The sequence below is a fragment of the Sitodiplosis mosellana genome, unplaced genomic scaffold (genome assembly GCF_009176505.1).
Source record: "Sitodiplosis mosellana isolate CC-2019 unplaced genomic scaffold, AAFC_SMos_1.0 Smas_scaffold_6102, whole genome shotgun sequence".
In the NCBI taxonomy this organism is placed as follows: domain Eukaryota; kingdom Metazoa; phylum Arthropoda; class Insecta; order Diptera; family Cecidomyiidae; genus Sitodiplosis; species Sitodiplosis mosellana.
The window spans coordinates 26,265-41,723 of NW_022601343.1; the positions used below are offsets into that span (position 1 = coordinate 26,265).

Consider the following 15,459-nt stretch of genomic DNA (forward strand, 5'->3'; position numbering starts at 1 on the left):
ATTAAACTTAAATCTAGATTGCATTTGTTGTTACATTTGTAACATACCGTATGACGTTTTAGAGCTGATATTTTTCACCAGCACTTACCGCTGGAGCCATCTGTTGGAAAACGGCGGAAGCAAAGTTATACACCCAATATATTTCGCCACATATCGTTTGTTTTCCTTTGCAATTATTTTCAAGAATTTTATACAAAAATAGAGAAAAAAGACAACTCTCCTAGGTTTGGTTAGCAATTGATTTTATTGTATACTGCTCAAACTGGTATTTGATTTATTGGACTGGAATATTTTTCCGAATTCATTAATTCGTCGTTTCTTTTTCCACAATCCCAATTCAAATTTAAACTTTGTTGAAGAGCAAATCAGAAATCCAGCCATTCGCCAGGTTATCGTAGTTCAGTGTTGGATTTCGATGAAACTGAATTTTAGTCCCGTCATTCATTTCCACCATCGGCTGACAATCTGAGAAGTAGTAGCTTCCATCGAGTGATCGAACTGCCAAACGAACTTCATAAATACGTTGAGGCTTAATCAGAATTGGCTGTGGCAAAGTCACTTTCAACCGATTATCAAAAAAACCAAACCATGTAGTAGATGTGCCTACATAAAGAACTTTTGGCGATTCGATTGATTGAAATGTAGAGTCGTTGCGTTCCATAATAGTTACTTTGACCTTCGTTCCGACTATTTCAGACTGGGACGTGTGTGCAGTTTGAATCTCTCCCAGCAACAGATCTTTATTCGATGAAAACGAAGTTACTTCTGGATTTCGTATGCCAGTCTGTCTCCGCGCTGGACCTACCATATTCCGCTGACATCGCAAAATATTACGATCGTCCCATGTTACACCTTTGATGTAAATCTCGCTTCTTGGAATTTGATTGAATATTCTCGGTTTGTGTCCCTTCACTGATATTGCAAGCATTATATCTTCGAACTCTTCCGATGTAAACAATCCTTTTAGCGGCACGTAACGTTCGAAAAATTCATCGTTTGTCATTGAGCCAAATCGAATTAACTTCAAACAGTCGTCGAGCTGATCTTTCAAATTCACCGCTTGTGTTGCATCCAAACCGTTTTGTTCGCATGCGTGTTTCGCCCATGTCAAACAGGCATCGAACACGTTGACTTCGTTGCAGATCAAACCCAGCCCCAAAATCCGGTTTAGAGTACTTTTTTCACAACGCTTAAATACATCGCTGGCAAGGACTTCCTTTGGCGAATTGATGATTTTTCTCTCACAGAACTTGATCAGTTCTTCATTTTGGAGATTTACGGCCAATTGATATCCCCAGCACATTTTGTCCAATGTCAGTTGGCTTTGTAGGGACACGGCGCATGCGTTGACATGTTCAAGGACATCGTATTTGTCGGCCAAACGAACAACGGTCTCGATATTTTCCATGGTCAGAGTCATTTCACCCAGGTAGAACAACTGGAGAAACTCTTTGAACGCTTCAGCATCCGCATCAGAGATGGGAACGTCTCCTTTCTCTGGCAAGGATCCGAAGAACATTGTTCTGAATACCGGGCTGGAAACAGCCAAATTCGCTTTGTTTGCCGGTACCTTTTCACTCTCATCATCAACGTTGAACACGAAATGGACATCAGCAAAATCTTCGTTGAGATATAGTTTTTGACACGCTCCGAAAGCAGCTGAATTCTCTAACACATTGGCCATTTCAATGATTGTAAACAAAACGATTCAAAACTATTCAATGAACTAACTATTTTTGATGTATTTTCTTTCGTTTTTGAAGATCAATACGAATACTTCTGCAAAATGGGTTTTCTTTCAGAGAATGACAGTTGATGTTCACACAAACGACGAAAAAGCAATGAGACATTCTAACAGCGCTACAAATTATGTTGCTGCGGATTGAATAAACCAATGAGCATTTGAGTGTTATACAGTGTTTATGTATTTGTGCACTGGCTTTGCAAGCAAATACATGCAAAACTAAGACGGTCATATCGCAATGCGTTATGGCGATATTATCGCATGCAGAAGGTGCCAATCACAGTTGTGATTGTGTGTACGTGAGCCGGGCGAATTCGTTGTGTTTCTTTTTTGAATTGAATTGGGTTTTGAATGTACGGCTTTTTGTTTGTTTCGAATTTTATCCGGAGATAGAATCTGAAAACGAATATTTTAGAGCAAAACTTCTACTTTCGACTCCGAAATCAGATCAATTACTTCCATTCTTAAATCTTTTTAAGCTTTTGAATAAAAATACTAAACTAAACCAATGCTATAATTGATTCTATTCTTTGAATTTGTTTAAATTGCCTTGAAGTGATGATTTTTTTTTTCGCTTATTCCAGATTTGGCTGTGGCAAAGGTGTTGAGTGATGATGGCGGCGTTTTGGGTTTCGTGAAATTGTGCTTGAAACAGAGCAAAACATTCAAAGATGAAACCATCAAGTCGTTCGAGCTGTTTGTGAAAGTTATTGAACTGTATCCAAAAAAGGTCGCCGCGTATGCAACAGATGTGGTGATCGTAAGTTGAGAAATAACACAATACTCCATTATCAGAATTATTCAATCAAAATTCCATGCATTCCAATAGAATTGCTTGCAATATGTTCGTTCGATGCAAACATCGGCCCGAGAAAAGGACAAAGCTGGCGCTGTGATTGAAGCATTGGTGTTGAAAAACTGCTGTGATTCAATCGATCGAATATACTTGATGAGTGAATTGCTGAAAATTGCACAGTTATCAAAGCCAGGAATTGGTAAACACCCATTTTCCACGTATTTTCATAACATTTTCCTTACTAACGATAAATTGATTGTTTTCTCTTCGTCTTATTCAGTTCAGTGTCGTATTTTCGGGTTGATCGGCTGTTTGGCGAAAGATTATCCGGATTGCATAGAGAATGCAGCAGAAGATGGCCTCAAAATCCGTGACATGTACTTCAAAGTGTTGGAAAATGCCGTTATCAACAAGCAAGATGTAATTTCTTTAATACAGTTAACAAATAATCTTTTCAGAGCACTAACTTATGCGCATAATTTTTGTAGACATCATTTGTGTCGCTCGCTGGAGCCTTCAATGGATTGAGTGATTTTTTGGAACATTTCGCACCATCTGAAGTGCACAAGGCCATATTTGCCGAACGCGTTTACAAATGTATCAAACCGATTGCAAAACCATTGGAAACATCACAGAAAGCGGTCCACAGAAGCGCGCTGAATCTGTTGGCCAGTCGATGCGAGCTGTTTGGCAAGCAAGTATTCGAAGATTTCTTCTACTGGCACGATTTGCTAGTGAACACATGGTTAAAAATGGATCAATTCGATAATCGTCGACCGGCCATTTGTCTTCTACGCGCAATGCATCGAGAAATTGCGAATCAGCTAGTTCAAAGCGATGATCCAGATCGATGCCGTGAAATTTTGACGTTTCTACAATCGTACTTCAAGACGACGTTAGAATCGTCCTCAAGTCAAACGTACGAAGTTCGTCTGGCCATTGTGGGCTTTGGCTTGATTGCAGCACCTTGCAAAAGACTAATGACGCCAGAGCATTTGAATGAACTGTTGCGTTTGGTAATGCAGCGCACAGAGAGTGCCGCAAACGCCGTCAATCAAAATAGTAAGGAACAGTTGGAACATTTTCCCGATTATGTTGAAGCGCTGTCGCGCATCATGGAGCAAATCAATCAGTTGTCTGGTATCCAGTTGAACGTTCTGCAGAATATAATTGTGTCGGTGATTCGAAATTTCCATCTGTTATCGGCTGCACATCATGAAATGACAATTAACACGCTGATGCGCACATTCCACAATTTGTCCGAGCTTGGCGATTCGATTGTCGACGACATTCTAGAGAAGGTCGTGTTGCAAGGAGTCATCTGGACATGCTCACACAAACTACCCTTTGATGCCAAAAATGATTGGAGTGTTGACACAGATTGGAAAGATCAAGTGACCTACGTTTCATACTTGCCATTGTGGAATGGATTTTTGGCCGAAGTCAGCTCAACCTCTTATGATCGCAATGCTGTTGTTAGCAAGATATATGATCAAATGATGCAAGCATTGTTTAAGATCTTGGTAAATATCATTTTCACTTCAAAATCAGCTTGAATTTCATCATTCGAAGAGTTTCCTCAATCGAAATAAAAATCTATTTCTTCATTTTCTCCTCTCAGGATAAGCTCAATCTCTCCGTAAACAAGCGAGTTTACCGTGATGAGCAAGGAAGAGATCAGGAGCTATTTTTCAGCGATCCAAATTATGACTTTGAACCGGTTCGTGTGAAAGATTTTCATATTTTCTTCAATTTGGTTGGCTTCTATCATGACGTACTCAAAGCACAAAGTTTGAACAGTCACAAGACGCATTTTTTGAAATGGATCAATCGTTTCGTCGAGGAAGTGATTTCAAAATCATTGAAACATCCGTTGGTGAGTGGTTTTGTACGGCTGGCACAGCTAATCCTCGGAATCGCCAATCGCTTGGATTATTTCGGGAACGAGCTGTACGAGGATAGTCAAATAAATTACAATGATGTCTACTACTACCTGAGCACAACCATACGAAAAGCGCAGCAGAGTAGCGGCGAGCTGCAAATTGCCTGCTTGAAATTGCTCTTCTCAGCGCCATCCTGCATGTTGTGCACTTTGATCCATGACATGACTCCTGCCTTCCAGCTGGCCTTTGAGATTGGCAAATCAAACGCAAGCCTCTTCATAGCCGGAATGGCATTGAGCGCTATCGAACGATACCTTGCACCAATCAGTCGTATGTCGGAAGAAGCGAAGCAGTTTCTGCGTGATGTGTTGCCGTATTTCGATGCATTTTTGCAAGGATTCAAGAATGATTCAGTAAAAAGTGTGGAAATTTCTCGCCATCGAATCCAAGGCACCAAACGAACTGCACAAAAATTGATCAAAGTCAAAGAAAACGACCTGCTAAAGTTCCAGAAAAGAATAATCTTATTCCTCGGCACTCTCGAACCAGAGTACTGTCTGTATGTCATGCAGAATAACGAAAATGCTACACTTGTCAAATGGAACAAAACGCCGCGAGTCAGTCTGAAACTGTATGGCCCAAATTTCAATCCAGAGATCCACATGGACACATTGATTCCGCGCATTTGCGAAATTGCATCATCGACAACGGATCGTCAGAAGAAAATGACCGCCTGTGAAATTATCCAAGCAACCATTCTCTATCTGATCGGCTCGGATAATCACGAAGACGAATTGTGGTCGAAACTGTGTAAATTGATGCTGGAACTTGGGTGTGATGGTGATGTGGGTGTACAACAAATGTTTGAACCGCTCGTGATGCAAACCATGCACTATTTGTCGAAAAGGAATCAACTACCCACGGCCGGAACACAAATCTTGTTAACGTGTCTCTTCGATGCCATTTCGCATCCAAGCAATTTATCGGTGCGTGATTTGGCATCACGATCCCTACGTGAGTTTCTATCCTGGGCATTTCGGCAAACAAATAAAGACCAAGTCAATGCATCACCGTTTAAAGTCGCAAATTTACTACAAAAACTCAAACTGTTCAACTCAGATGCACTGCATCAGAAACGGTTTGGCGCTGCGCTTGCATTCAATAACATTTATCGTGTGCTTCGGGAGGAAGACGCTGTTGTGAACATATACTGGTTGGACTTGTTGCATGATTTTTGTGTGAATTTCAAATTGAGCGAACAGCAATCGGAACAAAATGTGCATTGTCAAACGGATTTGAAGCAAGTGTCAGCGAGTTTGGATCATATTTTGCGAGTGCTGCGAGAGCACAAACATGTTTTCAACAAACCAGACGTGAATCGAGCTAAACCTGAGGCCTTTGCAGACTCATTGCTGTTGCACGCAGTTCTATGGTTGCTTGGCCAATGCAATAGCACACAGCACATGTATCGGCAAAAAGTGATGGAAATGTTTACTGCGCTGGCACCGTGTGTTGACGGCTACAATTCATCAGCAGCATTCATACGAAGCACACAAACCGATGATGCGTCAGTGGTTGCTTTGTGTGAAAATGGACTTGACATCGAGCATTTCGAAGCCCGATCGTTTGCCGCAATGTACGTGCGGTTGAAGCGATTGCACACAACACTGGATTGCTACATTTGGTTCATCGAGAACAATTTTATGCCCAATTGGAAACCGATTCTAAACCAAGGATGCATCTTTGCGGTGCTCGAGCACTACATGAATAACATTATGAACCGAAATTTCTTCGAAGGTGAACGTGATATGGGCTACGAGTTAATTCTGGAAAAGGATCGAATTAACGCAGAAAAAAGCGCCATTTTACTGTTGATCTTTCAATTTTTAAACAAAACCATGCCCATCGGATGTGCACCCGATGTGATTTGGCAGACACAGGAATTGATTTGGGTGATTGAAACGTCAGTATTTCGGCCGCAATTTCTTGAGTGTGATACGAAGAATCCAGAGTTTTTGTCAAAATTACCCAAATCGTTGGAATCATTCATCTCATTCACCAATCGATTTGCTTCGGCACAATTCAAAAGCGATTTGAACAATAAATTGGTACGCAGCACGACCGATATCTACGAAACATTGACCAATTCCATTGAAGAAATTCTCAATCGAAGCTCAATTTCAACATCGGACGCCAACAATTTGAAGGGAGTGGATTTGATGTGCAGTTTGTTTCGTACGAAGCATGTATTCCTAGAGGAAAGTCTTCGAGCAAACATCGATGTTCTGGCAAGCAAGGTTCTCTATCAAGTATTTGAAGGAGTCAAAGAGTGCCAAGGAAGTGAATTGATTGCCAAAACACCATCACCCGATACGCTGAAATTCGCAAGTCATCTGCTTGAAGTTTGTCTCTACAAAGAAGGCATTTACATCAATCTAATCGACTTGCTGCTAAACACAACCGATTTAAAACTGTACAACTCCATGAAAGCGATCAAGCATGGCAAACACTTTTTGAACTTGTTCAAATCGACCATTTACAAGTATTTCCTGAAACAAATCGAAATCGTGACCGAACGTTTGATATCGAAAATCCTACCACCAAATGTAGCCTATGTGCTGAACATGTTGATCGAGCTGACAGACAATGCGTACAAAGCTGGCTCACAGAATCTCCCTCAAATGAAGTCACTCACAAATATTGTGCTCGGAAAATGGTCGGAGATATTAACACGAGCCGATCGACACATCGGAATCACAACGAATTTGATTGAACTGATGGGACAAGTTGCGATGATTTGCCCGTATGAACTCACCGAAATCTCGAAAAAGGCATCGAATTTGGAAAAATGGCTATTGAATCTCATAGTGAGCGATGATTATAGCATTGAAACGAAAATTCAAGCAATATTCCTATTGCCATGTTTAATCGGCCCTGCAACATATGAACATCAAGAGGTACAAAGCGCACTGGAAAAGTTCCAGACCAAATATTTCCCGTTGTACACGTCCGAGCTACGACCGGGCAGTGTTGATCGAACCACATTTGAGAATGCATTCCAAGTCATTCTGGACACTATGTGCGCCTCGAAGTCACTGGTCATGTTGAAGTTCATAATCAATTGCACGGTACAAGACAGCGACCATATCATGGATCAGAAAATTGTGCAGAGCGTACAGAAATTTATAACTTCATTGAAAGCAGAACACCAACTCAACTGTTTGAATAATGTATTCGAGATGTTCAATAGCATTTCATTCGATTCGACAATACGTACAGCGTTGATGAAACGATTTCTTTCACACATGATTTTGAGCTCTGACAAAGAGACCATCACTCAATTTTATACGCTGCATATTCGCAAGATCGAACAGCTTTTGGAAACACCGTATGGGCTGCATCAGTCGGATTATAAGTTGGAACAGGCATTCACATCACGCATTGGCGGCTTTCAACTACTCGAAATTTTGGTTGTTATTTTTGCATACAACGAAATTATCGACAAAAAATTCCCCGTTCTAATTGCAAAAATGGGTGGAGGTGAGTTTCATTTTGAGATTTCCAAGTTTTTTTTTGAATTTTTCTTTCTATTTCAATGTTAACATGTCTCCCCTTCAGCGCACAAAATTCAAAGAGGTAACGAACTGTTGGCTTGGATGTCCAAGGCCTCCGCAACAAAGTTGGAAACATTTCAAACAACAAATGCTAAACACATGGAATGGTTCCGGAAATATCAATGTGCTGCATTCAAATCGCTGTGTGCCTTGATCAGTAACACAAAATCAGAGTTGAAGTTTTATGACAGTTGGATATTCCAGGAAAAGAATTGGTGGAACATCATCAATATCAATGACAACAATCTCTATACAAATCAAACATTGGAAGTGGATAAACGTCCCCAAATCAAAGAGCGAATGGTATCGATTCGCCGGTTGAAGCAGAACACCACCGACACAGCACCCGGTCGAAAGTATATCGAGTCACAAAATGTGTTTGAATCATCGCTTAGCCAAGATGTTACCAAAATCGATCTGAGTAGTTCGTATGTTCGTACGACGGAGGAAGTCGAGCATCAAAATCGCATTGCAAACTATCAACCGAAAACGCTAATGCTTGAGAAGAATTCAGTGAATGATCATGAGGTTATGGCGACAATTTGTGCGGTGATCGAGCATATGTTTGAAGAAAGTGTAACACCAATCAACGCAGATGGCACGGTTAGGAGGCAAAAACTTCCATGGATCGACACCATTTGCAATCCGATTGCTAACAAAAGCAACAACGTACACATAAATATTCGAATATTCTTGGTGACCGTGGTTGACAATTGCTCCAAATGGTTCCGAAACTATGCTGACGCAATGACTCCGGCAATCCTTAAATTTTTGCTTGATTGGACCACCGCGAATCGGTCAATTGATGCACTGACGATTTTCTGTTTGGTCGATATACTCGAATGGGACTCTGCGTATCGAATCACCAAAAATAGTGCAGTCGAAGAACAAGATTTGGCCAGTGCATTGATGGCTAATCTTATGGCCTTCGCTCACAGTCCACAACGTGAAGTTTTTCGTCGCAACTTGGAGCTTATTCGAAATTTGATGGAACGATGGCGTGATTTCATAAAATTGCCACATCAGCTTCTCTATGAAAAAATCAGCGATGAAAATGTTGAATCAAAATCAAATGCTTTCGGTCTTCATTTGAACGGCATCGTTCTCGCCAATGAGTTGGTTCCGTGGACGGAAGAGTCGAAAAAACCTTTTCTACAGGCAATTCGTGCTTGCCTGAACAACCATCATACCGATGTGTATCAGCCGGCCGCACAGGTTCTTGGGATGGCTTTGCATGAGACCATTGTGAAACAGAACAACGGTGACGTGGACCAAGAAACCGCGGAATTTATCAATGAATTGGTCATGCATTTGAAAGGATGGCAGCGAGCAAATGAGAAAAAATTCATGTACGTTATCTTTTATATCGACAAATACTACGTGATCAAAGAATTCATCACATCGATTGGCAGCTTGATAGCAACAAGCCCTTCGGATATGAAGAAATTTTACCTGCAAATGTTCCTGGCCCGTGTAAATGAGGCCGATTCACGTGATGTTGAGGTCATTCTACTTGATTTGCTGACTCAATCGCAAGAGCATCAACATCAACTAATCGGATTGCACATCTTTAATAAGGCCCTTCCAAAGATGTCTGTCACTCAAATCAAACATATTTTACCGCGTGTCGTATCATTCCAAGATGCAAAACAGACTGAAACACGTGATGTGGTGTACGAAATTATGAAGTACATTCGCGAAAATCATTCACGTGCTGACGAAGAACTCAATCGGCAATCGACGGACATTTTGTTGAAAGGGCTGAATGATGTGGACACAGATTTACAAAATGCCGTTTTCAAATATTGGAATGAATTGCCTGAGCTTCCAGCTGCTTTGAACGATCGGATTTTGTTCATGTTCCAGCATTTGTACAGTCATGATTTTCTGAAGTACGGCGTGCAATTGCTCATCGATTTGAAGTCAAACGATTTAAAAAATAGAATTTTGAGCACGCGTGCCGACGATGGTAAGGAAAAGTACACGGAATACGACATAAATGTGAATTGGAAGTCACAGGATAGCAGTCTTCGTGTACCATTGTTCACTGAATCACAGCAGAAGCAAATAATCAACAGTGGAATTGATGCAACACAAAGTTACCTACGAGCCACACAGCATACACTGCATTTTGATCCAACATTAGATCCATCGAGTCTGCATCAATCCAGTAAATCGTTTTCATTGCAATCGCAGAGTTCATTGCTCATCGGTGGACCAACGCAAGTGCTTGATCGACGATCGCAACAAGTGCAGCCAGAAGAAACGGTGAGCCGAACTAGATTCAGTTATTTGCGCGAACGAATTCTACGAAATAAAGATGCGGCTGGTCGTGAGAAGGCATTAAGTGCGGTGCGACGACGTGAGTATCAAAAACGAGAGCAGAATCAACAGCAGCAGCGCAAAGAAGGTCAAGTCACGCTCTATCGACGTTATCGTTTCGGTGATTTCCCGGACTTTTTCATCAATAGTCTTGCGTTTTTGCTGCCATTACAAGTGCTCGTGAAATTGGATCCAATTTTAGCACGTAACACATTTGTCGCGATTCTGAACGCGGTTTATCACCGTCTCAAAGAGGACCAGATGCAAACGTTTTTGAATGGACTTTCTGAAACCATTGCATCTATTATCAGACAGCCAAATAATTGCGACCCAATGCTGTTCAGTGCACTAACGGAAATCATCCTCACAAATGAGGCCAAAGTGCGAATTGATGCTGGCATCGTTACGGCCATACCAAATGCCAATGATATGATGATCAACGCAATTCTATTGCTGGAAAACCAAATAAATACCGTGGATGATGAAGCGAATGGCGAAACATGGGCCGAATTGGCAAACATGTACTACAGTCTATCGGAATATGATGTTGCCGCGAGTATTTTTTCGGATAAAATGACCACCGACAAACTGCTTACCAAGGCCATTGAATTCGAATCGAACGGTGATTATGAGAGAGCGTTGCAATCGTACATGAAATTAATCAACAAAAGCACCGATGATAGTCTGTGGAACAAACATGTCGCTGATTTCGCATATCAATCGTTATTCAATTGTTATGAGGAGATGGGACGATGGGAAGACCTCGAAAATAATGTCATTGGACAACTGAGCGATGAAGATGATTCGCAACAAATTCAATTCGAACAACTTTGGACCGACGAATGGAACTCAAAGTATATATTGCCACATTATATTCGATCCGAGGTACACACGCTGCTCTACACCTTCAGTCAATCCACCGAACCATTCATCGCAAATATCGAACAATGGTTGCGCAATCCCACACGAGCCGATTTCATAAAGAAACATTTTGGCGAACAGCTGATGATTTTGTCAATGGCCAACACAAAATATCTAGAGGCAAAGGTGTTCTCCAATCAATATTTCGAAGGCTTTTTGGATGATTGGAGCGCTATGAGCGTTTTGTCTGAAAAAATGCGCAGCAATAAATTGATGAACACGAGACGTGTAGCTGAAATGCACAAATACGCGGACTTATTGACCAACACCATTGACGACAGTATCATTGCAGAGTTGGCCGATCGTTGGTATCAAACGCAAATGAACACCGCCGACTCGACACAAATGTGGGAAGCATTGGTTTCATATCGAAATTTTGTAACTAAACACGCCTTGAATAAATTCTATCCGAACACGGCACCAGTTGTCGATCGATTGAAGGAAAGCATGTTCGATATGCGTTTTAAATTAAATGAAATCGCCGTGCAACAACAAAATTATGGATTGTCGAATATCGTGTTACGGCGATTAAATTCCGATCGGAGTACCCTGCGAAGTGAACGAAATACCATTCAATTTGAATTGTCGACTGTTAAACAGGAACAAAACAAGTGGATGAGTCAGAGCAAATCCGATCCAAAAGTGGCATTCGACAATTTGGTGAACATATGGACAAATCTTTGGGGGGTGCAGAACGGTCGACGCAATATTCTCGACGCAAATCCAGATTTACGGCTTAAGGTACTCGGTCAACTCAATGAAATAACCGATCAGGCAAATGAAATTGTGACGAAATGCGATACGATCGATGATGCCATGAAACAAAAGGTTGCTCAATTGACTGGAGCCTGGGACGATTGTAAGTAGCTCTGTTCAAATGGCTTGATTTGATTTTGAGTCTAGTTCAGTTCATCTCATTTATTCATGAAATTTTCCACGTGTTTTCCGTCACTTAAATTCGAAATTTAGAAACATTTCTTTTCCATTACAGCACAAAGTATGTCACAATTGATTGGTACATATGCCCGTCGATGCTGTAACGAAACAATCGCTCTGGCCGAGAAATGCGAAGAGAGTCGAGCACAAGCTTATTCCAGTAATTTTTCAATGAAAGAACATGACATCGGAGAATCCTACTATCGTCTCGCCATATTTTGTCTAAGACAATTGAAATCAGACACGCAGGAAAATCGATTGGAGACCACAAAATTATTGATCAAATCCATTTTACGTGGCATGCGACATGATTCGAAAAATGCTCGTCTTCAATTCCCTCGCCTACTGCAATTGCCGAACATTGATTCACCGGTGCTAACAGATCTTTTCAATGGAGAGGTAAGAGAAAAATGTGCTCTCACCACATTTTCATCATACTTTAAACATTCAAACTCACTTTCATCAGGTGAACGATGTGCCATTATGGATATTCCTTGGATGGACTACACAAATTGTCTCGCGTTTTAACTTCAAACACGAGTGTTTCTTGGACAATTTACTGCTTCGCTTGGCAACCACTTATCCGTCAACAGTGATTTACACATTCCAATTGGCCTACCGGCAATATTATGCAGAAAAACCAAATGCTCCCATCCGACCTGTCGTTCAACAAATGGTTAACGCTGTAAAAAATCCGATGATTGAGCGATTCATTGAAAATGTGAATTACTTGAGTTTACCCGACAAAGTTATGGCTTATCATTTGCATAATGTTATTGAAAAAATTTACGCCAAAACGGTCTATGAGTTGGTCAGAGAAGAATTGCAGACATGTTATGACAATGTATATGGAGAAGTGCGTGGGAAATCAGCAAAAAAAGTTGAATCGTTCAAACAAGAGTTCATTGCGCTGATGAAAATGGATGGTGAGTATTCGATGCTTTACGAAGGACTTTCAAAAACACAAGACCTCTTCTCTTCTTTTTTTCGCGAATAATCTTTTCAATATCGATTTTCAGACGTAACAAAGGTAAAACAAGGTGCGGTAATCTTATTGAAAAAGGTAAAGGACATGAATCACAAAGAAGACGACGACGATCTCAACCACTTCAGTCCTTATTTGGCGCAGTATCATTGGACTGGTGGAGACAATTTCATCGAATTACCCGGACAACATACAGGAAATGTAGCACCAACTCCAAGCAATACCCTGAAAATCGTTAAATTCCATGAAAAGGTGACGGTTTACAAATCTTTGCGTCGCCCAATAAAAATGAATTTCGATTGCGATGACGGCAAGTCATACAGTTTCCTTGTGAAGTACGGAGAAGATTTGCGACTAGATGATCATGTTCAGCAAATTCAAAAGCTGATGTCGGATCAAATGAAAGCGGATAAGAATTGCAGCCAACAGAAGCTGTCAATACGCACCTACAAAGTGATTCCATTGACTGTACATTGTGGCTTGATCAGTTGGGTCGAAAACACAGAAACAATCAAATCACTTCTGTCACAAAGTGATCCGAACTGGGATGCCATAAATGGTGTAGCAGTGAGAGAATTTCGACAATTTATTCATAAATTCCATAATGATTCATACAAAAACCCGAATATTGCTACTGTTCTTAATTACAAGCCGGATAATGTAAGTCCAACTAATTAATAGGTTAACGGCGTTGTGAAATTAAAATTCTAAATGGTTTTCTTGTCTGTTTTCACCTGAAGATCGCATGGAATTTGAAGAAATTGCAACAAAACATTCCTGAAAACGGTTTACGAAAAGCCATATACAAGCTGAGCGCATCACCAGAGTGTTTCTATGCGCTGCGAAACAATTTTGTCAAAAGTCTTGCTGCCATGAGCATTGCTCATTGGGTGCTCGGCATTGGTGATCGACATTTGGACAACTTTGTCATTGACCTGCGCAACGCACAGTTGATTGGCATCGATTTCAATATGGTAAGAATATAATACGACAATAAGAAGCGTTTAGCTCATTCCAATTTTTATCTATTCGGACTATTTCGAATTATTTTGTTTTTCTAGGCTTTTGGCGCTGCCACCCGAAGACTCGAGGTCCCGGAGTTAGTGCCATTCCGTTTGACCAATCAATTTGCAAATGTTATGAAGCCACTAGGAACCAGTGGATTTTTGATCAAATGTATGGCGCATGTGTTGCGCATGTTCCGCTTGGAAAGTGAATCGTTGATGGCTGCACTAGAAGCCTTCATATGCGGACCCAGTTCGAGCGAAAATGACTTTTTCATTCGAGGTGCGACTTCGGACGAAGCAATAGTCGATTCAGCATCATCAGATTTTCGAGCTTGTAAACCGGAGCAACATATCAGCACGATCAAAGATAAACTTAGCGGCATCAATCCCGTTATTCCAACCGAAAATGATCTTCAAGTCGGCTTTTACTGTTGGTATGTTTAATTGCATGAGAAAACTATATCCAAATAGAACAAAGGAAAATGAGTTGGAATATTTTTGTTCTTTTTTCAGTGATGCTGACATTACATCAAAGTATAAAAAGCTCCTGATTGGCACACCCGATCGATTTCGCTATAAATTAGCAAAACGTAACTTGACTGTCAAAGAACAAGTTGAATGTCTGATTGATATTGCCAGCGATCCTGCTATACTTGGTGCATCGTTTGAAGGAACTCGGCCATGGGTTTAAAGATACACGAAACACGATTCATGGGTCAACAAAGAAACAAGCAGCAACAACAACAACAACAACAGAAAATGAACAAAATCCAACAATTTTCAAAATGAAAGAAAAATACACAAAATAAATTGTGATATTCAATTTAATCCAAAAGAAAATACTTGTTACTGTACTTTGAAAGTAAAACCAATGGTTGAAACCAAAAATAAAAACAAATGATTACAGAATATGTTTCTCAGAAAACAATATGATGCATTTTTATTTGAAAAAAAAACGAGGATAAATTGGTTTTTTCTTTATAATCTGGCATTTCGTGGTCGTAATCACCTACCGGATATCCTCCATAAATTCACTTTTTATAATCATTCGATTATAATCCCGAAACGATTGATTTGATGAAAAAACAAATTGAGGAGAAGAAAAAATAAAACACGAAAATAACGGAACATTTTGGCCAATGTTCCTTAAGAAAATCGTTATTTTTGTTTAATTTCTGTATCTTATCGGGAAATTTGTGCTGGCAAAATGATTCTTGGATTTATTTGCTGTAGTTTTGATACTCCATTAGA

General features: G+C 40.5%; 1 protein-coding gene across 1 annotated transcript in view; it reads left to right on the forward strand.

Moving 5' to 3' along the window:
• Window positions 1–15,136, forward strand: part of LOC129573801 (DNA-dependent protein kinase catalytic subunit-like) — a 31,188-nt gene extending 16,052 nt beyond the window's left edge. Inside the window, exons 2-13 of the mRNA XM_055454906.1 lie at window positions 2,329–2,504; window positions 2,574–2,739; window positions 2,821–2,960; window positions 3,029–4,063; window positions 4,162–7,963; window positions 8,042–12,139; window positions 12,272–12,615; window positions 12,683–13,142; window positions 13,236–13,861; window positions 13,942–14,175; window positions 14,263–14,642; window positions 14,722–15,136. Coding sequence (XP_055310881.1) covers window positions 2,329–2,504; window positions 2,574–2,739; window positions 2,821–2,960; window positions 3,029–4,063; window positions 4,162–7,963; window positions 8,042–12,139; window positions 12,272–12,615; window positions 12,683–13,142; window positions 13,236–13,861; window positions 13,942–14,175; window positions 14,263–14,642; window positions 14,722–14,899 — 11,639 coding nt within the window. The 3' untranslated portion in view covers window positions 14,900–15,136. The remainder of the gene's footprint in view (window positions 1–2,328; window positions 2,505–2,573; window positions 2,740–2,820; window positions 2,961–3,028; window positions 4,064–4,161; window positions 7,964–8,041; window positions 12,140–12,271; window positions 12,616–12,682; window positions 13,143–13,235; window positions 13,862–13,941; window positions 14,176–14,262; window positions 14,643–14,721) is intronic.
• Window positions 15,137–15,459: the final 323 nt, after the last annotated feature.